General features: G+C 40.7%; 1 protein-coding gene and 1 long non-coding RNA gene across 9 annotated transcripts in view; one reads left to right on the top strand and one right to left on the bottom strand.

The window, feature by feature from the left end:
• The window catches only part of NCKAP5 (NCK associated protein 5), a 605696-nt gene that overhangs the window by 358265 nt on the left and 219884 nt on the right, over window positions 1-27547 (bottom strand). For 6 of the 7 annotated variants that reach the window (XM_083581664.1, XM_083581665.1, XM_083581669.1 and 3 more), the window contains one exon: window positions 4693-4766. In XM_083581664.1, the coding sequence (XP_083437790.1) occupies window positions 4693-4766 (74 nt within the window). Of the gene's footprint in view, window positions 1-4692; window positions 4767-14764; window positions 14837-27547 lie in introns of those variants that run through there. The other variant, XM_083581668.1, reaches the window with a different exon arrangement.
• LOC310747936 overlaps window positions 1-27547 on the top strand; it is a 65027-nt gene that overhangs the window by 14214 nt on the left and 23266 nt on the right. The window lies entirely within an intron of this gene.

Genomic DNA, 27547 nt, shown 5'->3' with positions numbered 1-27547 from the left:
CTCTCTAGACAGCATTCAGGGCCTTCAGGAATCCTGGTTTGTATAAAGGACTAGACTGATCAAGCTATATTGTATTTATAAAACTAAACTGTTAGAAATCTTAACACTACTAAAGCTCACCTCAAATCTCTCTGCCCTAGAAAATGGGGTTTGGGGAACAGTCACTTCAACTTCCAAGCACCTGTTATTCTCATACTTCAGGGATATGACACAGGTGTAGCAGGGAAATGCATTTGTGAACAATCCTAAAACATTTCTATCTATAGAACGAGTCCTGCTACCCACCCCCGCATGGTCTCACAATACATGGTATATGTATAGTATGCAAGTGACATCAAAAGAATGCGAATAGGCACAAAGCTCAAATAATATTTTATAAACTGAATATCATTAAACAAAGTTGGCTCGTGACTGTTTACAGGGGTGCCAACTTGAATGAAATATTGCGGGGCCCAGGTAAGTCCCGCCTGACATAACTGATCACATGACTCAGTGCACAAACACCATTTGAATGGGAATGGCCATCAACTGGGGGGAGCCTGGCCCCTCAAATACTTTATTGTGGGGGCTGAAGCCCCCCAAAGCCCCTAGGAGTTGGCTCCTATGCCTGTTTATGAATTACATGTTATGAAGTTAAACTAGGAATGAATTGGAGCTCCTTTGCAAATGAAAATGTTTTCCAGGTCCGCAAGTAGAGCATCAGCATATTCAAAGCATGAAGTATCACTAACAATAACAACAATAATCAATAAAAGAAAAGAAATAGCCTTGTCTTAAAATGATCCAGACCTCTGGCTTTATCTTCCTATTTTATCCCTATCCTCATATCTTCCACAACAACCAACTGAAAAAGCATAGAAGGAAATATGGAGGGAGCTGAAGCCAGTTGGATTTGTACAGATTGCTGAGAGGACTCTTTACTATGCTTTTACAAAATCTGATGGAAAAACTAGTCTGGAGTGCAGGTTCTTGATCTTTTTCTTCTATTTTTTTTTTGAAAAATGTTATGAAACATGAGCTAACCGTAACCGGTCCTCAAGGGAGCGAGATTGTAGCAATAAATTTTCATGTTCCAGAACAGATGGCTATGCCACATGAAGAAAACAAAATCTATCAAGCTCTGTAAAATGAAAAGAAATTTATTCTCCCACATCCAATTAAGCCTCTTCTAGCATACTGTTCTACATGTGGTAACATAGACATTCTGCATGAGCACCATGACATCGCTTTTAGTCTCCTCTGTCTCGGCCTGGTTGCCATAAATCAACCCAGGCTGTGAGTAATGCTGAAGGAGCTAAATGTTCAGAATTTGTGTCTGTCTGTTTTATTAGCTAGCCCAGAGTAAACTGGGGGCTTATCATTCAATGTCAGGTTCAATACCCAATGACCCAATACGTTAAAATTGTGGCAGCCACAAATCAAGGGCATAATGAAGTCTGAGAAGTGGTCCACACTGATTTATTAGGGCATCTGTCTGACTATAGACAATCTACTGTTGCCCTTGGATAGCATCAGCTATTCCCATGGTCTTCCACATATCAGAGACTTCTCTCTTTAAAAAACAAAACAAAAGACCTTCTAATAAAGCCGAAGTGACTTGTAAAATAAGATAATAGTCACAATGCTTTGCTTGCGTGTTTGGTTGAAATAGCTAAAAAATGAATGATGTGAGTTAGGATTAAATGTTTTGGCTTAAATATTAGCAGCAAGAAAAATTATGTGAACACAGTGGGCCAGATTCAACTAACCCAGTGCACTTGCAAAAGGCAGTGCAAGGACTCTCACTAGCATAATTGGGCTTCCCCACCCCATCCCTGGGCCTCCTCCAAATCCACTCTGGAGGGTCAGGAGAACCCCAGAATAGCATGCAGAGAGAGGAGACTATTTGGCCTAGCAAGCATAAATGCTTGCACTACTGGAACAATGATATAAGCATGATATTAGATTCCACCCTTTATCATTCAGAATGGAAGGAATTGGATGATGGCTGAAACAGTGAAATTGGAAATGTTTAAGAGATGGGAATCAATAAGCTAAAATATTTTGAGGGAAACGTCCTCCCTTTGTTCACATTATGAATGCAGTGTACGGTCTTGATCCCAATACATACAAAACATTTGCTTTGTTGTGATTCCCTCCCTCCTTGATTCTGCATGTTTCTGTACATCACCACTTGGAGACTGCAGTGTTAAGCAGCATATAAAAATTGTTGAAATAAAAGAAATAAATGCCAAAACTATTAATAATACAAATTACATTCAAAGCCAGTGCTTTATTTTTATTCAGTATTTCTGACAGGGAGATTTACAGACAGGGAAGCACTGATTTGATCCTGAAAAGTATTGTGTTCTGCCCAAGTTAGTAAAGTTTATCTGCCCACAACTATTTTTATCTTCCATACACATCCATTAATTTTTCCATTTATTGTAACTTGTTGATCAGACAAAATGCTTTTATTATCTTAATTCATTCACACAATTTCTCTTGCAATATTTCCTTTTTAACTATGGTTTTTGAGATGACTGCAGCTAGCAGCACCTTGGATTCTGGTTTAGAAGAGCCACTAGAATAGGGTAGAGAACCCATGGCCCTCCAGACATTGCTGGACTCGCATCATCCCCAGTCAGCATGGCTAATGGTCAGAGAGCATAGGGGGTTGGCCAGTCCAGCAACATCTGGAGAGCCCTGCAGTAGACCACAGACATGCTGGATCAGGTACTTGATATCGGACCCAAATCCAGCAGCCCAAACCCCCAATGACCATAGCCCTTGAGCTAGACTCCACTCTAAGGATCAGCCTCTTCAAGAGCCTCTCCACCAGGCCTGCTCTTGACTTCAAGTAATAAACCTGATGAAACAATGGAGAGGTTGAAGGCCAGAGAGCTGCTCATTGACGGCTATCTGTTTTCCCGCAAGGGAAGTGGAGCCTAGGATGGATAGTCAGGCCTAGAGAGTCTATAAGGGCTCAGTGAACATCAACTACTCAACACAACAAGTAAACTCTCTGGGACCTGTCCAGGGTTCTGAAGGGCCTATCCATTACCATTCTCATCTCCTAATTCTAGTTCTTAGCCTTTGAGTAGATATACAGTTCCTGCCTGCCAGTCACCTTCTGTTACTAACAGCCCCAGACCAGCTTCTTACAAGCTCCTCCACTGACTCATCATCATCAGGGCAGTTTCCAACAAGCATTAGGGTTGTTCTTGTTAGTGTTGCTCACCTATGGGTCATAGCTTTAATTTAGATGTATTTTATTTATTTTCTTATACCATTAAAAGTCTAAACTAAATGCATTGGAATAGCAAATAATATTAAAATTACAGTGACAATTCTAAGCTTCTTTATCTGAGAGTCGGCCTCTACTTCTGAGTAGATAAGGTATTGGATTGCATTGTTGAGGCTGCAGTCCTGTTCTTAGTTTCTTAGGAATAAGTCCTATTGTACTCAGTTAGATTTTTTATCATAAGATTGCCTTGGTTTTTTGGTTCAGTGTCTACATTTACATTTTTGAACATAATGGATGGCAGAGTTGCAAAACGTAACTCCCCCCCCCCCCCGATGTAGCCTGCACCCTCCTCCAGAAGGCTGGAAGGAATCCAGCCTTTGATCTAGGGGATGCAGGGGTAGGAGAGGTTGGAACATTCCCTTGCACAAGAGTAAATCATTGTGCTATTAGAACAAGAGGCTTAGAGCTACTTTTGATACCAAGTCTTTGCCTTTAAAGTCTACTTACCCTCAGGTAGCACAATGGGTCAATGTGTTTGGCTGTTAACCAGAAGGTTGGTGGGTCAAGCCCACCCAGGGATGGCTGTGGGCAAGATTCCTACATTGTAGGGGGTTGGACTAGATGACCCTCGGAGTCCCTTCCAACTCTACTGATTCTAAGAAGTAAGCCCTGGGATTTACTCCTAGGTAAGGACATACAGGATTCAAGCAAGTGTGTGAAAATGTAGCCAATTATTCCAGTTGGAAGCTAAGCACCAGTTTGAGCAAAGTGAGCTATGCAATTGGTATCGTAGAAAAAGGCAGTGCAATTAAAAATAACAACCATATCCAGATGGATCAAGAAAACAAGCTCATCATGCTGTCAGTCAATCTGACACAGTATTACAGTATATCATCCAACATTAAATATCAGATAAGGATAAGTACTTATGAATAAAGATTTGATCTTTTTCAGCAGATGTGTTGAGGTACGATTCCAATACTTGGCTGTTACGTTTGAGATTGACTTCACAACACAGATGGGGGAGAAATTCATTTGGTTCATATTTTAAAGTGCACTTTCCAAAACAGCATGTGAAAGAAAACCCTGCCCTTCTCCAAATTTTGCACTGTAGTTCTCCAACCAAAGAATGCATACAAAAATACATACATTACCGAAAAGTGCATGCAAAAATGTGTATATTAGTGAAAACAATGCACAAAATTCATTCTGTTATGGGGAAATCACAAAAATGTACATACTAGGTAAAACTGCATACAGAAATGAAACACTGAAAGAAATGCTAATGAAAAATGCACACAAATTTTCATATGGACTTCCTGCTTTGATTGCAAATGTATGTGGAAATGGGGAGAACCAAAATTAATGTGAACAACCGAAACTGACAGATTTCTCCCTCTCTACTCCACAATACTTCTTCTGAGTAAATATGAATTGGCTCACACATATATCATTTATATAATTACCTCCACACATTCCAGCGCTGCTCTTCCAGCTGAGTCAGCAAATGGTCAATGTATCTATTTGAGTCCATATATTCCTGTGATAAAAGAAATTGTTCAGCAAATTAATTTGTGTTAACTGATGCAGGTTTCAATCATACCAAAACTGTAGTTCATCAGACGTGTATTTTCTCCTGCAGTGTTGTTGTTGTCACTGTTAATTAGTTCACTTCCCATAAACAAGCAAAAAAGGCAACCAGAAGTTAATCACTACAATGTACTTAATCACTGTACTATATCATTATACATATATTTACTGCTTTAAAATGGGTAAAATGAATTTATAAACTTGTTAAAGGAGGTTCGTGGTTGTGTGAGTAATAATAATTTTATTATTTGTATCCTGCCCATCTGACTGGATTGCCCCCACCACTCTGGGCAGCTAGCTACTTATACTCAGCATGGAAGTGTACATGAAATTGTACGCATTCTTTATTTTTTAGGTAGCATATTCAACAATGTTTACATGAAATCTCTTTTCCATTGCCTCATATTTTTATGTTTGAAATGTTCTGTGCGAGTACTGCTTTTTTCATGAAAGCCAACATTTTACAAGCCATGAATCAATTGATTATATAGTAAAAGAAATACAACAACATAACTCTTCCCCCGCCGTAACAGTTAAATTTCTAAAAAAACCCCATCATGATTTCAATATTAAATGCAATCAAAAGGAGCTAGTAATCAATGCTGCTTTTCATTACACACAGTGCTTATATTGCTGTGTATCTTTTCTCAAGAAAGGTTTTAATAATATGCAAAGTGTATAATGCAACAGTATGTATCATCAGAACTTCTCTGATGTTTTCTGTACTCACCCAAATACAAGAGATGCACCCCTTTGAGGAAAATATCTTTCTCCACACATGGGTTGTTTGGCAGGCTTTATTATTGATTGGGAAGGCATGTGACTGTGGAATTGTGTATTGTGTAATGACAGGTCTTTGTTCAGCCATTTCTCCTCATAATTGAAAAGTGCAAGGTGGAAGTGTCATGAATAATGCATCAGTGCCACATCTCTTTTCAACATGAAGATATATGTTACAAGAGAACCACTATCATATTTCATGTACAGTGGGTGCCTTTTATTTTCCCAGCAATTTCAGGAATTCCCCAATAACATCTCAGTAGATACCTTAATTGAAAGACACCACCATAAAACATATGCAAGGAAACAACTTAAGCAATCACTGTGCTTTCCTTTTTTAAAAGACCAAATTCCATGTTAATAATCAGTTGCATTGCAAATTAGCCTGTGGCGGCTCAGAGCTTTTATTTTGACTTCTGCTTTGGATAACACTATGGCATACACTGGGCCATGTTCCATGCCAGTAGGTATTGTATAATTAGAACTATTTCTGCCTTATAAAAAATAACAAATGGTTAAATCAGAGTTGCTTAAATCAGAGTTGGGTCCACATTTGCCATTCCGTCAATAGAATACAGTGGAGACCCCCACTACAGAAAATGAGGGGGGTATTATTTACATGGCTTCCTGCTTTCCCCTGCAACTCCTTCCACACAAGCATCCCTTCCCATGCTGGCAGCCCCAGCTTGTGGCATCCACCAGGAAAAGCCACCCAGTACAGAGAGCGTCACTTAACCTGTTCATTATGCCTCCTCTTCCATTGTCTTTTGAAACAGACGGATGGCAACAACATTTTAGTTTTGCAGTTCTGTTGGTAAATTTATTAGAAACCAAAGCAGACGTCATATTCTAATACTAAGTCAGTGAAAAGTTGGCAAATGCCTTTAAAGTTTACATGCACCATACAGAAAGATCTGAAAATCAAATACATTGTAATATGAATTAAAAAAAAAAACCCATAGCAGTTGCTTTAACAAAGCATTTTGCATAGATTTCTTAATTGTTCAAAATTAATTAAGCATCAGCGCACATTTAAAATTAAATCTCAGCTGACGTGACTAAGACTGATGTATCATATTCTGAAGCCAATTGTTTTCATATTCTACTGTTGCAAATTTTGGCTGGGTGTCCTTCTCTAACATCGTTCTTCTCAAGCACACAAGTGTATACAGCATGAAGTCAAAAAGCTACTTTACAGCTTAGTTCTCCAGCCTTTATTCATGCTGAATACATTTTTACACAAGTGTCAATGGTGGACTTGGCTAGCAAGGCATCTCTGGCTGTACAACAAGGATTGCATTCCTGACAAGACCAGGGTTGCTGTGGAATGGTGCTCCTTGGGTTTTATGAGAAACAAGAAAAGCAGTCTATTCTGGATGGGATTATTTTTATTTATTTTATTTATTAAATTTGTATACCACCCTTCACAGACCCCAGAGTGGTTCACAAGCAACCCAAGAATACAATATCAAAACACCGAACACATGATGAAAACAAGAACATAAAACGAATCAATAACCTATCCACCTGAAATATCTAGTGTGCACTCCTTGATTCAACTTAGGCCCTGGAGACTTAAGTGGCCACACTGGCACCTATTTCCAGCTAAGGCCAGGGGCAGCCTGAGCACAGTTAACTATTCCCTAGTAATATTGCCATTAAGATATTGTAATGTGGTTTATGCAGGGCTGCCTTTGAAGACAATTCAGAAATCCCAGCTGGTGCAAGATACAGCCACAAGGGTGTTGAGTGGTACTCTTGGGCGAGACTATATAACACCAGTCTAAAGTTCTGCATTGGCTGCCTGATTGCAGAGGCAGATTTAAGGCAGCATGATAGGTTCCACTGCACAAAGTGCTGAGCCTAGGGTTGAAGACAAAGTTGTGGGGGTGGACTGCAAAACTTTAAAGAGGAAGCCACAGTGCCTTCCTCTAAAAAAAAACCCACCAGGGTGTTATGACTGGACTAAAATATAAGGAAGGAAGGACAGATTCTCATTGAGACTGACTAAGGAGTTAAAATAATCAAGTTCTGAGCAGTCAGCATTTAACAAGGGCATGTAGAAACTATGCCATCGCTGAATCATTGTTTACATGAATACAGGTCAAACAACATACACTGAATATAAGTGATGGTTGTAAGTAACTGACCTCTGCAGCATATGGTGCTTGCATGTGAATCATGTATGTGATGGATCAAATGAGACAGGAGGTGTTAACAAGGCATGAGAAGTATTTATGTAAAGTGCTGGAAAAAATGTAGCAGAGTTCCCCCCTCCTTCTGTTTTCATGCGGGCATTCAGATAGTGTGATACCAACAGAGGATACTTTATACCAGTGTTTCTGAAAGCTCTCTTGATCCCAGCAATCTGACCCAACCTTTATGGGTCAAGTTTTGGGAAATTAATGAATGTTCTGCTCTCAGATCAAGGAAGAATGCAGACCAGAATAGTTTGCTCTGTTCCATAGAAGGGGAAGGAGGATGGCTTTCTTTGGCACCTTCCTATGGTATATTATGTCACAATAAATATGTTTTTTAGATGCCACAAGACTCTTTGCTGCTTTCTTCCTAATACCTTTTTGCAATGTCAGCTAATTATTATAAAATCTGTACTAAGAAAATTTCAATAATAATTAGTTGGCAATGCAAATGTGTCTGCCTCGTAATATGCCAGTATATTTTGAGACAAGTTCCATTGCGCCTGAAAATAGTCTTTTACTTACAATGTAAACTAAACATAATGCACATTTATGTGTGTCTTTTGCACCTGAGTGGTCTCTGAAGCATACTCCAAGGGTAGGGCATGCTTCACAAAAATCTGACTTTTATAAAACCAAATCAAGAATATCCAACTGTTGGAACAACAAAACTCCAAGTTGGGAGGCGCAACAGAACTTGCCTATTGAACGAATAAATGTACCCATCAATTTACAGTCATCCCCATCTCAGTCTTCTAATCAAACCTACTCCATGACTTGTACCAACTGGGAACTATCACTATCATTCTCAAGTATCAGGTTCTGATTGGACACAGACTGGAAATTTCAGGAGCCACACTGTGGTAAACATGTGCATCTTCTCAAGTAGCAGCGGCCACCCATCTGGTCAGCCAACAATGATGCATTACTAAATCCCACCACCAGCAAAGCTCCTGAATCTGCTGGCAGATAAACAAAAACACAAAAATGTGTCAATTTAGAACTACCTCCTGCCCCCAAAAAATCCTCCCCAGGCCCCAGTATTAACAAATGGCACTTGTACAGTAATTGGCAAATGGTGAGTCAATGAGGCTTGGAGTTTAAGCACTTCAACCATCACTAAAAGGAACAAGGATTCTTGGCCACCTTGCTTCACTTCACCATTACCATCATCAAACAGATATGAGCATTTCCGCTCTGTATATAAGGACCCTAAGAATAGCATGAGAGTTATGTGAAGCAAAAAAAAACCCAACCCCCTATTACAGACAGATCCTATTAAACCTTCAGGAAGGGGATGGCAATCAATTCAGCTTATCCATTTTAGAACTAATAAAACAGACATAAAATTTAGGTGGAATTTCATCTATAAGCACCATCCATTGACAAGGCTAATGTGAGGGAGGGAAAGCCATCAAAATTCCTCACTCAAAGGTCTCCAGTTCAGTTGCCTAGACTCTCTTTATAAAAACATTGCTGACTTAGAAAATCATTCCCCAGAGCTATATACAGTAGCTCCTGTATGTTGTGACCTGTCATGAAGACACAGACATGAAAGATTAGCGATGAGAGGCCAACAGGAGTGCAAGGGCTGGGGCTTCCTTGTCTGCAGACATGCCAACACATTCTTTACCCCTTTAGTAAGACAGCTGAGAGGCATCTTGCTTTCATTGTTTCCTGCCGTCACTTTGTCTTTCTGTTCCACGTCTGACAGCGCACCCAGCTCTAGCCACAAACATTTTCTGCTGAAGGAACGGGACTTGTTAAGGCAGGTTTTAAAGTAACATCTGTTCTGCAGTAGCCAGCAGTGCTTGTCTAGTCAATGCACATTTATTTTCTAAGAACCATTGCTATACAATTAGTCTTATAGTTAGTGGGTGCACATTTATGTATGCATGTGTTTAGATGTGCGCACACACACACCTAATGCAGACACAATTCAGTATTAGTAAAGCTCAGATGAGACTGTATACTGCTTACGTTACCATTGAAGCTATTTTATGTACTTTCTTTTCAGTTGAACTTGCACCAGTTTTATTCTCAGTCTGGGCGAATAGAGAGTGTGTGAACATCATACCCAGATTTGTAATATCTGGTATGAAATGTCAATCATTTTTGTTTTGTACATGCCTTATAAGGTATACAGTGACATCACAAACATGTATGGTGACACTTTACAAAGATAGATAGGAATACAGTTTACTGAATAGAAATTTAGTCAAGAACATAATACACTCAACTTTCAATAGGCTTAACAGTGCTTTCGCCTCCTCTTGGGAAGTGCCCTGACCCTCAAACATGACTCCTCACATGACCGAGAGGAAGATAATAATAAAGAATTACAGGTTTCTACACTTGGGGAGGGGGTCAGTACCTCTCCCTTGAACCTCTGACCAGATGACATAGTTTTCCACCTTCTGCAGACTCAGAGAACAAGTCTCCAATAACAACCCCATACAATCCACAACATAAAAGTCAGTACTTGAAGATTCAAACAAAGGCCCTTTAGGTCAGCACAGTCATCTCAAGGAGGAAGGAGACATGACAATTCACATAAGACTTCAGAAGATCCCAGCTCTTTGCTAAGGCAACATATTCTGAAGCTCAACTAGCAAGGCCCCTGGGGACTGACCAGGGTCCCGCCCTGCCTAGAGATACCTGCCTGGACTTGTATGGATCTGTTCCTTCTCCTTCCTGTGAGTCCCCAAGCCCCATAACAGGATAGGAAGCAAAGAGAATTCCCAAAAGCCTCACAAAAATATGATCCTCTGATTTTGTTCAAGAACTCAAGGTAAGTGAACTGTAATAAACTCCTATATTATGTTTGTAATACAGATATTCTCTGTGAGAAAGAACAAATGGAATGAGAGCTTGGGACCAAAAAAGATGAAAGGAAGCAGGGGGGAAAGTCTGAATACAAAGTTTGAAGCCAAGACCATTATCCATTGCTCTGCCTGAATTTCTACCAGATGTGAATCTAACTCATTTTCATCATTTAGCACCTGTATTTTAAGGGAGTGATGGCCTTGCCCACAGATGTCTTCAAAAAGTAAGACTGAAAACTTGCCCCCAATTGGAAATGAGTTCCCATGACAGCAGGGAATCAGGAGTCTTCCAGGCGAGAACTGAAGATGAAAGTTGAACCAATAGTTCAAAAATTTCATATTTTACATCTTTTCAATTTGACATTTTTTTAAAAAAAGTAATGCATTTTAACATGGAAGATTCTCACTATTAAATATCCATACAGCAAGCTTTTGTGTGAATTATACTTAAGCTGTTGTCAGGTGACAGAATCAGGAGCAGATCAGCAATAGAACACCCAGTATCAGAGAAGTTAATTCTTTATTCAAAGAAACCAAAACAGCACAGGCCTAGTGATCGCAGCAACTCTTCCCAGGAGGAAGTGCGAGGACCGATGGTCTCCACCTTCCTACCACTATAAGACTCCTCCCCCAGGTCCTTCCCCAGCAATCCGAGGTTCCTTCATCTTGCCTCTCTTTGCTCTGCACTCTTCATCCCTCTCCGTGTTCTGGGAGACTAGTGGGGAGGGGACCTGGTAACAGCAGAATGGGGAGATTCTTTAGCAGCCTGGCTCTTTAGCAGCCTGCCCCCACTCCTATCCAGCCTCCACTTCAGCCTCTGATTCTGCACTGCCCTTTGCCACAGCCACTTCCTGCTCACTAAACCCTGTTACCTCTTCAGCTTCCAATACCTCCTCCACCCAGTCTGCTCCTTCTTCTCACTCTAATCACTCATCATTGTCCCACCATCCAACTCCCCTCGGGGGTTCCCCAGCTGGTGCCTCCTACCACTGCTCTGCATCCAGCCAGTCCATGACAGCTGTAATAGGAATCTTGAATTATACTATAGGTGCATGTGCACATCCATAAGCACCCAGACATGCATATATATCTGCACACATATTTCCTGCCTTGAAGTATTTATAATGGTCCATATAAAATCTCAATAAAATTTATGGGATTTGAAGAAAACAACAACACATATTGTATGTAGGCAGAGCATATATCATTCATTTTCTTTGGGGAAATTATTATTTTTGGGAAGTGGGTATGCAACTTATTTGTTTGAGACTCTGTTCTTGCATTAATGAAGAACAACATTCAGTAAGGATATCAACCCCATTTTTTAAATAAAGTTTTATTTTCAGCATGAACTGATGGATAAAAGCCCAGCCTAAGCCTACACTCTGTGTTTATGGAATTCTCAAAAAAAAAAGAAAAAGAAAAAAAGCTAGGCATTTCCCAAATGCTGTATAGTGAAAGTAGATAGCATCATGTGCCTTTGCATAGAGAGGAAATTTGGCACAGATTTAGCAAAATGAAGTGGTCATTTTTAAAGGGAACCTACAATTAGAAAGTTCAGCACCATCCCAGCAATAGGCAATAAGTCTAGAAAAAGAACTTGTGGAATATGTGTCTGCATGTCAAAATTGTCTCCAAACCCCAATAAATACTAATAAGCTCTAGTGAGATATTTTGTTCCTTAGAATCTATTTTGAATGAAAATCTGTACTTGAAAAAAAGCAAATTTAGTAAATGTTGTTATGCTTGGATAATTCCAAAAGCCTTGATCCAGCAATTCATGTTCTCAGTAGCTACCATCATAAGCTTAACTTAGTGCTGTGAGACATTTATTGCTATTACATATGAATTAGGAGCTACACCACGTTCAGAATGAAAATTGCCCCCTTCCTGGCTGCTATTTCCCCCAAAGGTGCTGCTTATAGTAAAAATAGATGGGTATTTTTACACCAAATGTACTGAAAAGTAGAGGGAGAGTCTATCATTCACCCACCTTTGATAGAGCACATGGTATTTCAGGGCAGCTACAAGATGCTCAAAAGGTAAGTAATTCTCACGTGATCTTGAGTTGCTGCACAGTTAAGGAACCAAATCCCCATTTTTGTAGCTGTTGTGAAACCAACAACTGTGTACTTGCTGTGCACATTTCTAATAGCTGTGTGTTCATTTGTCAGTCCTTTCCATTATCAGTACAGTAGCAACAGCATGGGATGCTAAACTCATCTCTGTGTCTGCGACATTTCATTTCCTTGTGTTTCTGATTTAAAAGTGTTACATACCACATGGAAATCTCATTGAGCCGCCAGGATTATACTTGTGGAGGAGACAATTAAAAAAAATGAAATGAACTATTTAATCATTTCTTTTTAAAAGCATTTGCATTAGTATCAGCTTAACAGTAGTTAAATAAAAGGATTCTGAAAAACCAACAATCCTCAAACAGGAAATACTTTCAAAGGGTACCATTTAACATTTTGAGGTGGGGGGTGCACAGTAACCATATCCCTATGACAACACCAGAGAGGATTTGTATCTAACTGCAAGGATCTAATTTATTTCTCATATAATAATATCCAGTGGCCATTGTGAACATTTCATTATCATGGAAATTAAAGACAACACAAAGAAATTAATGTTTTAAGAGAAACCTAGCATGGTCCATTAAACTCTGCCTTTTATTATCTGTATAACTGTAATAAGATACGTTTTCTCCCTTTCTGTAATATATACACATACATTTCTGAATAATGGGAGTAACACTTTCCATAAATTACATACAAAAGCTTTGAGGGCAAGCCACTAGCTCAGCACAACAGTCTTCATATTTCCATATAAATGTACACTGTGTACTTTTTTCTTTTCTCGATTGTCACACGCCCCATAAAGCAATACAATTTATCCCAGTAGATATTAACTCTTGCTAATTTGTAACAATCACAAATCATGGCTAAGTTGAACAAAGCGAGGATTTTTGCCATTATTACCAGCAAGGGCCAACAGGAGTTGGCCTTCAGAAAGAGATGGCAGTTGACTACAAGCCAGGATATGTAGTTAGACTACTATCTTCTGTGGTTTGGGCTAGAAAGAACAGGGAGAAGTCCCAATGCCCAGATCAGGCTAAAGGCTTTATATGTGTGGCAGTAGAACTCCACATCCATGACCCTACTTGGATAGGAAATCTCCTGAACAAAATCGATGCGCCCATGATGACATTCTCCAACCTGATCTAGCAACCTGGGGCTACACTTCCACACCCACACTTTTTCAAGAGGAGAAATGTAAGGTCATATTTAGGTCTCCCTTACTTTACTTTCCCTTCCCTGCCAAGCAGGTGATCGGTATGATTGCAGCTTATTTTTACAGGGAGGCTAGGCATGCAACCTTTGCTGCTGTGCAAGCACTGAATTAGATCAATGCCTACACTGTCAGGTTAATTTTCCTGAATATTTGACACTGGATCTTGGGCGTTTGAAATGTCTTTCCTTCTATGGTTTGAACAGAGGCACGTTCTTTGTGACACAATACTTTTATCTCATTAAACCAGAACTTTTATGGTCTCTGTGCAGTGGCTCTGACCACAAAGCGCCACTGTTTAGCTCGTTAACCAAGGAATGTACAGTGGAATGCACAAAATTGGTGTGCTCACTCTTGTCATGCCAAACAGCAGTAGCCTGTCTACTCCCATGTTATCCGCAGGGGAGAAATATTTCATTCCAATACTGTTCCTACATTGTAATTTCAGTGGAGACTTATCTAGCCCCATTCATTTTTGTTTGTCCCCATTCCGAAAAGTACATACAGTAGGAGCTATCCCACAACACCTTTCAGAAAAGCGTATGAAGATTCTAACTACAATTTCTATCCAAGAAGATGGAAGTAGTTTTCCCCCTTTCCCTCTGGGCACTTGGGATAAAGCTGGTGTTAATGGTGAGGAAGAGGAGAAGCAGGACCAGGGAACTCTGGGATTCAGCAATGTCTCAACAGATGCTCAAACATCCAGTCCTGCCAGAGGATACCACATGCCTAGAAAAAGGATTTGGGACCTATTTTAGCCAGGAGACACATGTCGTGCTGGATGGAACCATAAGCATAAGTGGCATAAAAATTATTGTAGATTTTCCCTTTGCACTGAAGGCTACACATACCACTTTCCTGTATCCAGGCAATCAAAAAGCATTACCAGAGTTCAAGGACACATTCCAGTCAGGCAGCATGTGAAGCAAGGCCAGTGAGGGATGCAACCTGGGGGGAAAGGGTGTGGATAAGGAGTGTGTGTGGCCTGGAGAGAGCCAAATAGAGAGGAATGGAGGGTTGAATTTTGCTACAGGGCTGAAGTTCCCGACCCCTAGACTAAAACATAGTGCAATTGACAAATAATACTTATTTCTGTTAAAGACGAGGAAATAGACCAGCTATGCAGAACACAGGTTAAAAGCCTTTCAGTTTTACAGTGTAGACAATAGGTGCCAAGTCTAATAGCCATTTCTGCTTCTAAATGCCAACCTTTGAAGACAGTTTGGAAATTGTAGCTGGTGCAGAATTAAATGACCAGATTGCTGATCAGGGCAAGACAGTCTGAACATATAACAACAATCCTGGCATGACTTCATGGGCTGACAATTAGTTTCTGGGTCCAATTAAAGTGCTGCTTTTGACCTATAAAGCCTTATGCTGCTCAGGACCCCAATATCTCAAGGACTGTCTCACACAACACCAACCAATTCAAATCCAGCATTCATCATCTGAGGCCCTTCTCTGTGTTCCCCCTCGGAAGGAGATGCAGAGGGCAGCAACATGAGAACCGGCCTTCTCAGTAGTGCCTTCCCAATTGCAGAAGGACCTCCCCAGGGATGCACATTGAGCACCATCAGTATCTGTTTTTAGGTACCTTAATTTTCTGCTTATCTCTTTAGTGGGGTGGGTTGTGTCTGATCTGTTCTTTTATGCTTATCACTAGTGAGCATTTTAGGTTGTTTTTGCTTGTTTTCCTTTCCTTTCCTGGAAGCTACTTTGAGTCACTTTTATGAAAAATAGTGAATTATTATTACTACTACTCAGAAAATAGGAAAGACTTGCCAAGCTTTTGTAAACACATCATTTTCTAAATTATTTTCTAAAATCAACTACTATATCAATTTGTAGTAATTTAATTAACATATCAGAACACTGAAAACAGCTTTATCTGATGGCATTTTGGCTTGTTCTGCTTAAGGACAGAGACCTTCATCAGTGTATATTTGAAGATTATAATAAGTGATGTAGATGACTCATTCTCATCATCATGTTAGAATCTATCCAAACACTGGATGTCTGGGCTGGAAAGGCATGCAGAATATGCAAGCATCTGCTAAGCCACAAAGAAAGTTTGGAAGATGGAAAGAAAGAAAAAGAGGCCTTGATCTATCCTTTGATTGCACAGGACAAGCTTTTCATTAACTTGATAAATGCTTTCTCACAGACTCTTTCTGTGACACCGCACAGCCTCTTCTTATTTTACAAAACCATTCCTAAATAGTAATAATTTCTAGAGTGCTTCCTGTGCTGATCTCATTCCTCTGGCTATGAAAACTTGAGTTCTCTGAACTAGTCTTGCAACTTCATGCTGCCTCCTCAATGACGTTATTGCCCATGAAGGAACAGTGTGTGGATAGTGGTGGCTGATACTCTCACTTAAGTGCTACAATATCAACACTGAACAGAGAGGAACAAATCAATTCAACAGAGGCCCCTGTAGGGCTGAGACTGGAGTGTAAAGTTTCAAGAGAACAACAGGTTCAAATTGCACATTATGCTTAACGTGTAGCAAAGTTTCTTATGTTTCTTTAATGAATTACACTGGAGAGGATTCTTAAAGAAATCACCACACATAGAAAGGAAGGTTTATCACTTCCATCCCCAGATGTGACCTCCTGAATATTGCCCCCTCCCCCGGTTTGGGGGAAGTTTTTACTGGTGCTATTTTCTTATTCTAAACCTTGTACCTGCACAGTAATCTTTTTGTGGGGAACAATGCAGTTGGAGGAGGAAGGGGCTCCATGCACTGTGATTCTAATTAGCAATCCCTCCCCGTGTTTGTCATAAATTAATTAAAGAAAACCAAGAGACAGAGCTGCATATTAAGCTAACATGCAGTTTGACACTGAAGATTCCAGACTGGAAAGAACACTAGACCCTCCGAGACCTCAAAGACTATTGTTGTATAAAACACTCTCCAACACCATCCTAGTACTATTTCTATTTGTATGGTTCATACATCTACACACCATTTTTTTGAAACTGCCTTTTTTATTGTGTCTAAGAACTCTGGCAATGGTCTGTCCTAGCATTGCTACCTCTTTTAAGTTGTCTGAACCTGGTACCTCCTGTGTAGACAGTGCATGCTTAACTTTTAAGTCACAGCCCTTCCACAGAGGGAGGAAGAAATAGAGTTATACTTGGAGAACTTGCAATTCTTTGACAAAATGCTACCCATTCATTAAATGCAACAAATATGGGATTCCATTTATTTCCAGAATCTAGCAACTCACCTATCTTCAGCCTCAATCTATGGCATCAGTAACATTTTCCTTTTGTTCACAAGTAGGTTGATGTCCCAATTAAGCATGGTTACACAAGCTCCAGGTATTCAAACAGACTAAGCTCCAATTTTTTTCCAAAACAGCCGAATACACACCACCACTATTGTTTGGTCCTAAATATCTGAGCACTGAAATCTAATGCCTTTGTGTTGGACATGCTAGAGCTGCTGATGGTGTAATATTTTTGAGTAACCAGCTGGCTGAGCAGCCCACCTTCCATATTCTTAAAGATCCATTTCTGAGACCAATACACTAGATGTGTGGGTTACTTAAATCAGGACAAGTATAACATTTACCATGCTAAAACTCCAGAACAGAGAGCTGTACATAAAAATACTGATTTGTTTTACTGCCCTGATTTCATTCTTCTTCTAATTAGTGAAGTAACCTTGTGTAGTTAGTTACAATTATCATTCCCATTTTATGATGCAAGGTCTTCGGGTAGAAGACAAGTGATTTGTCCAAGGCCACCTCATGTGTCCATGTAATGACTAAATATGTTCATTCTAGGCCAAAGTCCAACATTGGCCTAGGAATTCTAGGCCAAAGTCCAACATTCTGCTTGTATCTCTCTAACTTTTTAAGGATACTTTAGGTTCAGTAAAAAGTAGAGGAAAACTTCACTGTATTAACACCTATGGCTGTGTTTCATCTTATTGTGCATTAACAGTTGAAAACTAGAGTTTGCAGACTGACAAATCCTGAAGTAAGAAAGTGTAACTAAACCTGTCAAACAAAAATGTCATCTTATATATTGATATGACTAAGTACTGCCTATCAGCAAATGGAATTTCCAACACACTGCCTTGTGACATTTCCTATTTCTTCATGCATTTTGCTCCTGTGGCTCTTGCTATGACTGAAAGCAGCAGGGTGATCGTCTCCGCAGTGGGAAGTGAAGCACCTGCTGCTGAGAGTAATGATTGTGTCTCTACTAAATCTTGGATCTATTCATGTGCATTTGGCCACTTAGATATATTAACAGCAAGCTCTCCATAGGTTAAGTAGTTAAATACTTTGGAACACCAGCTGAGAAGCTGGTAGATGTCACCTTCAGTGTCTGTTAGGGCCAAGAATAACTGACAAATCAAGACTGCCCTTCCATTAAATATGGCAAACCAATCAAAAGAAAAATGATGGCCTTTTAGCCACATTGCTTCATGGGAAGAAGAAAAAACAAACTTTCCATCTGCTAATGAAGTAAAAAAAAAAGTGAATTAAACATTGTTAATTGCTGTAGGCTGCAATTACTCCCAACACCTTCCTCAACAATTCTTTTAAATGGTCTCACTGGGATAAATAAAAAAAACCACACCTGTATTTAACTGACCATTATTAACTATTTCCTGCAGTTATTTCAAATATGGTGTTCATAGTCTACACCAGGCATGTCCAACAGGTCGATCGTGATCTACCGGTAGATCACTGGACGCCTGTGGTAGATCACAAAGCTCAACAACTTTGGCTGTCAATAACAGGGTAGATCACAGCCAGTATTTTTATACTGTGAGTAGATCACAGTCTCTTGGGAGTTGGACAATGCCTGGTCTACACTATCTCTCACCCTGTTATGGAGTGGGGCCTCGAGCCTGATTCTGGCTCACTATTGTCTACACAGACTGGCAATGGCTCTCCAGGGTTTCAGACAGGTAGTCTTCCGCAGAACTAACTAGAGATATGGAGGACTGAACCTGGGATGTTGAGCTACAGCCCTTCCCCAAAGCTTTGCTCTTAAAGTCAAGGCCCTGCTGATGTCAGGGTCTGATGTCACAATGCTAATTACAGACAATAAAATATTGGAAATTATACTACATCACTAGTAGTTCTGATTAACCTTTGAGGCAGAGAGGACATGTTACAATAATAAGTTTTGGCGTGCTTTGAGGGTGGTTTGCCCTGCTCTGAATTGTCTTGCAACAGTGTTGTGTAGCCAGTTACCTTGAGAGTTCTAGCTGCCTGCACAGTGGCTCCTTTTTAAAAGTATGTGCTGACCATCCCATTTCTAGACACCAGGCAGACAGTGTAATTGTCTTTCTCATAATAAGTTTATAGAAAATAGAGATGATTCAGCTGGGAGTGGGTTTACATAAATAAAACAACCTGCCCTGGGGCAAAGAATTGATTCAATTACAAATTGGGGCAGTGGGGGGTACATTTAGTTTTTCAGTCTCTTTCTAGCTGATGGGCAACCCAAAGCATCCTGAATGCTGGTGTCAGAAGTAGAGAGAGGCAAGGAAACTAAAACCTAATCTCAGCGAGATGGAAACGCTGCTGGTTGGTGAGTCCTATGGTATGGGTAGAGACTTACACATCTATGCTGGATGAGGTTGCACTCCTCTACCACTCCCAAAAAGTATGTCTGCAGCTTGTGGCTAATTCTGGATCTAGTACTTTTGGATAAACAGGCAGCAATAGACAGAGGTGCTTTAAACTAGCTTGTTGGTTTACCAGGTGTGGGTCTTTCTAGGGAACTTGGAGTTAGCCAAGGTTATTATTCCCTTTGAAATAACTTACATTTCTATAATATCTAGACATGCAGCTTCAAACAAATAGCCAGCACGTGTAGACACAAAGTCAGAAAAGCTAAAGCACAGAATGAACTCAGGCTTGCTAGAGAGGTTAAAAGCAACAAAAAGGGCTTTTATGGGTATGTTCATAGCAAAAGGAAGAACAAAGAAACAGTGGGGTCACTCAGAGGAGAAGATGGTGAAATGCAAACAGGGGACACAGAAAGGGCTGAACTCCTCAATGCCTTCTTTGCCTCAGTCTTCTCTGATAAAGAAAACAATGCCCGACCTGAAGAATTTGGAGCAAATGATTCAGCAGAGGAAACACAGCCCAGAATAACTAAGGAGATAGTACAAGAATACTTGGCTAGTTTAGATGTATTCAAATCTCCAGGGCCAGATGAACTGCATCCAAGAGTATTAAAAGAACTGGCAGATGTGATCTCAGAACCACTGGCAGTCATCTTTGAGAATTCCTGGAGAACAGGCGAAGTCCTGGCAGACTGGAGGAAGGCAAATGTTGTCCCTATTTTCAAAAAGGGGAAAAGAGAGGACCCAAATAATTACTGCCCAGTCAGTCTGACATCAATACCAGGGAAGATTCTGGAGCAGATCATTAAGCAAACAGTCTGTGAGCACCTAGAAAGGAATGCTGTGATCACCAATAGTCAGCATGGATTTCTGAAAAATAAGTCATATCAGACTAACCTGATCTCGTTTTTTGACAGAATTACAAGCCTGGTAGATGAAGGGAACACAGTGGATGTAGCCTACCTTGATTTCAGCAAGGCATTTGACAAGGTGCCCCATGATATTATTGTAAAGAAGCTGGTAAAATGCAGTCTTGACTATGCTGCCACTCAGTGGATTTGTAACTGGCTGACTGACCGAACCCAAAGGGTGCTCATCAATGGTTCCTCTTCATCCTGGAGAAGAGTGACTAGTGGGGTGCCACAGGGTTCTGTCTTGGGCCCAGTCTTATTCAACATCTTTATCAACAACTTGGATGATGGACTCAAGGGCATCCTGATCAAATTTGCAGATGACACCAAACTGGGAGGGGTGGCTAACACCCCAGAGGACAGGATCACACTTCAAAACGACCGTGACAGATTAGAGAACTGGGCCAAAACAAACAAGATGAATTTTAACAGGGAGAAATGTAAAGTATTGCACTTGGGCAAAAAAAATGAGAGGCACAAATACAAGATGGGTGACACCTGGCTTGAGAGCAGTACATGTAAAAAGGATCTAGGAGTCTTGGTTGACCACAAACTTGACATGAGCCAACAGTGTGACGCGGCAGCTAAAAAAGCCAATGCAATTCTGGGCTGCATCAATAAGAGTATAGCATCTAGATCAAGGGAAGTAATAGTGCCACTGTATTCTGCTCTGGTCAGACCTCACCTGGAGTACTGTGTCCAGTTCTGGGCACCACAGTTCAAGAAGGACACTGACAAACTGGAACGTGTCCAGAGGAGGGCAACCGAAATGGTCAAAGGCCTGGAAACGATGCCTTATGAGGGACGGCTAAGGGAGCTGGGCATGTTTAGCCTGGAGAAGAGGAGGTTAAGGGGTGATATGATAGCCATGTTCAAATATATAAAAGGATGTCACATAGAGGAGGGAGAAAGGTTGTTTTCTGCTGCTCCAGAGAAGCGGACACGGAGCAATGGTTCCAAACTACAAGAAAGAAGATTCCACCTAAACATTAGGAAGAACTTCCTGACAGTAAGAGCTGTTCGACAGTGGAATTTGCTGCCAAGGAGTGTGGTGGAGTCTCCTTCTTTGGAGGTCTTTAAGCAGACTCTTGACAACCATATGTCAGGAGTGCTCTGATGGTGTTTCCTGCTTGGCAGGGGGTTGGACTCGATGGCCCTTGTGGTCTCTTCCAACTCTATGATTCTATGATTCTATTATTCCCTTGAAGACCATCCAGAAAGTTCAACTAGTCCAAAAAAATAATCCCCAGGAGTAGAAGACATCTGAAGGCAGCCTTGCATTGGGAGGTTTTGAATGCTTGATGTTTTACTGTGTTTTTATATATGCTGTAAGCCGCCCAGAGTGGCTGCGGAAACCCAGCCAGATGCGTGGGGTATAAATAATAAATAAATTTGTTTGTTTGTTTGTTTGTTTGTTTTTACCACACTTTAGAGATCAGAGCACACATACAAGACATTTGAAATCTTAACTGACTATTTATCCATGCTCTGGCAGAATTCAAGGTGCTAGCATTAACCTTTAAAGCTTTTAGTGGCCCAGGAACAACACACCCTAAGAACCTCCTTTTCTCATATAAATAAATACTTTTTAAAAAAAATGTAACTTTAACTTGATTTGTGCTTGACTATTGTGTATTTTGTGAAACATGTCACTTAGCTGTACATATCAGGCTTGGCAGCCTGCAATTTTTGCAACCTTTATTATAGGTTATGGAGGGAAATATGACTTACCATGATGTACAGGGAATGTTTAACTTTATACCACTTAAGTGTAACTAAATAAACCCCTTCAAAGATGAGTCCTGTCTCACACTTGACTGCAAACGAAGGACATCATTTATCCTCTGGAGCCAATCTGTCTCACTAAAGATATATTTAAGTGCAGAAGATACAATGCCATCACGCTTTTCTTTTCTTTGCAAAGAATGACATGTAAGGGGATAATTTGTTACTCATAGGGTTTAAAGAGCAAATTGGAGTAGTCAACATAATTATTGCCTTGCTCTTAAAAAAAAATGACAATGCAGTCCTCTTTAGATCATTTTGCATGAACTTATTCTGTGAAGCCCAATGGACTGAAACAAAAATAATGGGCAAGGTAATGCTTACTCTGTGGTTAGAATAAAGATCTGCAGTAATGTAATCCAAGGAAAGCTTATTCAAATAAATTATGATTAAGCAGATTTGCCAATATCTGGATATTTTGCACAATTGATTCTGTTTCTGAAATGCTTGAGTGTAGCACTGTATAAGGTGCTGTGTGAGTGCAAGAGAGATATGCAAACTAACGCTCCAGCCCTGACCTCCTGAAATTCAAGATTTTATGTTGCTTCTAGATTGGACTTCCTTAGAGTTGTCATTTAGCCTGTTATACCCAACTTCCTGCCTACTCTGGATTATTCTACTTGCTTCTGGCCCTTCTGAACATCAGCTGCTGCTTTTGGAACTCAACTCCTTGCTTGTCTTGGATAATACTCCTAACTTGTTCAGGTTGACAGCTTGCTCCCCAGAGCATGAAAACTGAACTACTGCTGCCCAGGACTACCAGAACCCAAGTTTTTATAGGCCTCCCTGTGATTAAAGTGTATCATGATTATTAGTATATACCATCCCTAGTGGAACACACCAGCTAGTATTAACATCTCCTGCATAACCAAAGTAGTAGAGCCATTTATTGTTGTTTAGAATAAGTCATCACAGCTAGACATAGTCAATACACAATTTTAAAACTCCTGTGTTATGTTTCTTTAAGTTGTGTTTTAAAACTGCTATCGTGAGTTTTATGGCAATAAAAATAAATATGCTGCTCTACTTGTGAGTCATAAGTAATACTTGGCTATGGTCACAGAGACCATGGGAATTCTGCATTCTGAAACCAAATATCTGTAACACTTGACATTTCCGGATGTCTGCATCTGTTTACATGAGGAGTGTAGTAAGCAGTTGAAAAAAAATTCACTGCGAGTTTTCAGAGCCATCCAAGACAGCAATAAACAGCAAGCACCAAGATCCACAGCTTTAAATTAAAACTTTTTGAAGGGCTTTTCATTACTCCAAGGGTCAGTGAAATGGAAGCAAATTCACTCAAGTTTTCCTATGAACCCATAAAGCCCATTGTCAAGGGTATATTTTGTGTGCATTTATAAGTGCTTTCCTGATCAATTGACCAATCAATTTATTGAACCAGTCAGCAGACCTCACAATGAAATTTATACGTTCATTATCACAGAAGATATCACATGTTCTTATAACTCTATTGACAGTTTGCTGAATATTAATTTGCTTTGACTATTGAATTCACCCACTTCAAGGCATACTGCAGTTGTAATAAACAGACACATCAAAACTACTTTGTGAAACCAACAAGTTATGTAGCACTGCTTTCTTATTTTTGATCAAAAGAGCTTGCATGGATAGCAGTATGCTCAGAAGATTTGTCAAAATAGTTGCTGTCAGAGCTGCCCAAGGTCCCAGCTCACAAAGGACCAACGCTGCTTCGTTGTTAGTTACAAAGTCTTTATTGAAGTTCAGTTTCACTTCCAGAGCCGCAGCGCGCAGCTCTACGTCTCAACTGTCAGACCGCTGATGCTCCATCTGAGTCTCCTCCCTCCTGACACCAATTTAAGATTCTAGCCTTACTCCACCTCTTCCTCAGTTCCTTCCGCCTCTGGTTCCGCCTGGCCGTTGGGGTCTCGCCCTTTCTAGACTCTTCTGACGCTGAGTCCCCTGAGCCTTCCCCCTCCCTCCGGCGGGCTTTAGGAGCTGGTTCCCCATCCGGGTCTCCTGCTGTTCCCCGCGCCTGTACATTTGAACTTGGCGCGCGCGCCCAGCCGGTAACTTTTCTCCTGACCGTTTCACTGCTGCTGCTGTCACTGCTTCCCCCTCTGGGGGGGCTAGCTGCAACTGACCTCCCCTCCGTTGGAGGCGTGGTCAGCCCTGACTCACTCTCTCTCCCCGCTGGAGGAGACGCTGGCCCTGACACATGTGACTCTTCCCCCCCACTACGCTCTGGTGGGGAAACTGGTCCCAATCCCCCACTGCTGCTTTGGGGTTCCCCTCTGGCTCCTTGTTTCTGGTGCGTCCCCCCTGGGACCCCCCTTGCCCTGACCATAGACGCCCCCTTCTGGGAATCTTCTGATTCGCTGGAGAAGCTCATGGAATCTCTCGGGCCACTGTCATACCCCCCTACGCTGCCCTCGGATTTTTCCCCTTCGCTCTCCATTTCCTCTCTCCCCAGTGCTCCTGCTCCTGAGTCCCTGACAGTTGCAATTCTTTTTAGAACACTGATCCATTGGCTGCTATCAGCTGGAAATGGGGCTCTGGAGAGTCTCTAGGAAAATCACTACATTAGGGCCAAAGTAGATGTCACACAGTCTCTTGCCTTATTGTAAATAAAAAGCAAGGAGCTGCCAATATGAATGGAGCAACAGCATGAGGGACTTCCCAACCTTTCCCTTTTTTTGGAATTATACTGCTCAAACATGGCCCTCTCAAGTGGCTTTACCATTTTTGAGCAAAAATATATTTGACACTGGTTACCACAAAGAATATCCTTGATCCATTTTGGTTCTATTTAGAGTGAGGAGAGCACACACCTGTAAATCCAAACAGCATTGTACAGGCAGTGTGTCCTGCTGTGTCTTTAGCAAGAACCCATGAAGCAAGGCAACCAGTGTCTCAGCACTTTAGATAGCTCCAGTGTTCACATAAAAGCAAGAGTTCGCCTGAGGCTTCATAACTCCTGCAGTCCAGATTACCTCTCCTAATCTCCATCCCTTCCCCATCTGTTCTCTTAGGTCAGCTTCCTGGACACAATGGGAGTGGCCCTCCCAATACCTGAGGGTATTGGGTCTACAGCTCCATGGCTGTCAGCTGGGCCAAATAATTGATTAGTCCTCAGATTTATCCAACCCTCCCCAGCAACTGCTCCAACCAGGCATAAACCAAAAGAACAGTTTCTTCCTTGGAAATGGTTCAGTGAGTAATACATATTGACCCTTTCCTTCATTTAACTCCCTTTTAATGGCATGAAATTCATTCATTGTACTAAATGACAAAAACATGGTCATTATATAATCCTTTCACTTACATTAGAGGGCTGCTTAAGTCAAACCTCAAGTTCCATAATTGAGTTCTAAGTTCAGTCAGTGGTGGTCTAGGATTGTACAGCTAGTCAATGGTACAGAAGCAGAGAAGAGTGAAAAGCGTCATCAGCAAGAGCAGAAGTTGGACTGTCACAGTCTCTTTTAAAGGTACATAAACACATGTCACAACAAAATGTCACAGTGATCACTTTATCATTCTGTAACTTTATAGCTAGGAATCAGTCTGATATTTCAGAAATGTCATCATCAAAATGCAATTTATATGTAAAATGATGAAGACTTTTATTTTTAAAGAAAAAAGTGACTATTTGCTAAATGGCTAGAAATGACTCCAAACAGCATGCAGCTGCATGTAACAAACTCCATTATTACTCCTACAATATAGTCCTCGGAGACAGTTTTCTGATGTATGAATGGAGCTGCTTTTGTTATCTTTCTGGGCTATTGATAAGTTTGCACTTAACAAAAGCAACTTGCTGGTCACAATTGTAGAGCTATTGATTTTTCTCAGCTACTTCTGCATTACCTTTGTTTCCTTTACTCTGCAAATAGTGATCCCTGTGGTGAAATAGCATTAGAGGGGCAGTATGATAAACTCTATTGTTGCTGAATGTCTCCCTTTGAAAATTTCCACTGGGATGGTGATGGCACTTGCTCATTGCTCTGTACACTTCCAATAATCTTACCCATTGAACACCATCTATTTTCTTGCTCAGATAGATGCAGGACTTGAGATTCTGAACAAAGTAAAATGCCATCCCGGCAGCATGGAACACAAAAGGGACTATAATTGCAGGAGCCTTTACATTCATACTACAAGACTTCATCAAGAGAATGAGAAAGTGTATCATGTCTGTGTTCCTATTGTTCAGTCATGCACAATGAATATATTTATCACTCTGTGATTTTTCCAGATAGTCTGGGGTAGGGGGAACTACAATCTTCAGAGCAACAAAATCGTATCAGAAAGCCAAACCTCAATTTTCTGCCTAACAAGCAGTCATCTAGCTAATCCATGTAAAATAAAAACAAATGTCAAATATATTTTTGTGCCTGTTGCATCAAAGGGCACAGATACTTGCTTATAACATTCAGAAATAAAATTAGCGAGTTTATACAATCAAGATTCAGAGCATCATTTCAGAATTATTATTCTATGGTTACTACCCTTAGAAATATGCTTTGCCAAAAAAAGGGTCCTATTTGTTTTAACAGAACCTTTTTTTGTAATGCAAACTGCAGACACGATTTAAAATGTAAAGGTTTAAAGTTCCCCCTTCACATGCTGGAGTCCTAATCCAGATCATGAACCCCATAGTGTAAATTTGGAAAGAAAACATACCCCTGCATTTAAGGGGTGACCTACTTAGGATAATAGAATTGTAGAACCGGAAGGGACCCCAAGGGTCATATAGTCCAACCCCTGCAATGCAGGAATCCTACTCACAGCTGTTCCTTGGGGGGCTCCAACCAACAATCTTCTGGCTAACAGCCAGATGCACTGATCCATTGCACCACAGGAGGATTAACATTATGTGCACTTTGGAACTCAGGGCTAGTTCATGACTGCTACTCCTAATGTGCAAATAGACTAGACCATCACAGAAATGAGAGTACAGACAGAACTTTCATGTTATGCTCAAGGAGCAGATAAGCTGAGGATGGTGTTCTTCTGATGGAAGGCATCCATGGAAAACTGCCTCCCACCCCAAACCACTGAAGAATGTCTTCCCTCAATAAAAGGACACCAACAGAGCATTTACATATATGTGATGACTAAATTTGCATAAAATAAAGAATCACAGAGTTTTTCAATCTTATACAGTGGTACTTAGGCTTTCAAATGCTTCGGGTTACAAACACTTTGGGTTACAAACTCCGCTAACCTGGAAGTAGTACCTCAGGTTGAGAACTTTGCTCCAGGATGAGAACGAAAATCGTGCGCTGGTGGCGCAGAAGCAGGAGGCCCCATTAGCAAAAGCACGCCTCAGGTTAAGAACAGTTTCGGGTTAAGAA

This window comes from Podarcis filfolensis (genome assembly GCF_964270895.1).
Source record: "Podarcis filfolensis genome assembly, chromosome: 1".
Lineage (NCBI taxonomy): Eukaryota > Metazoa > Chordata > Lepidosauria > Squamata > Lacertidae > Podarcis > Podarcis filfolensis.
Note: the sequence above shows the minus strand (reverse complement) of the source record. Positions and strands in the feature narration are given on the sequence as shown.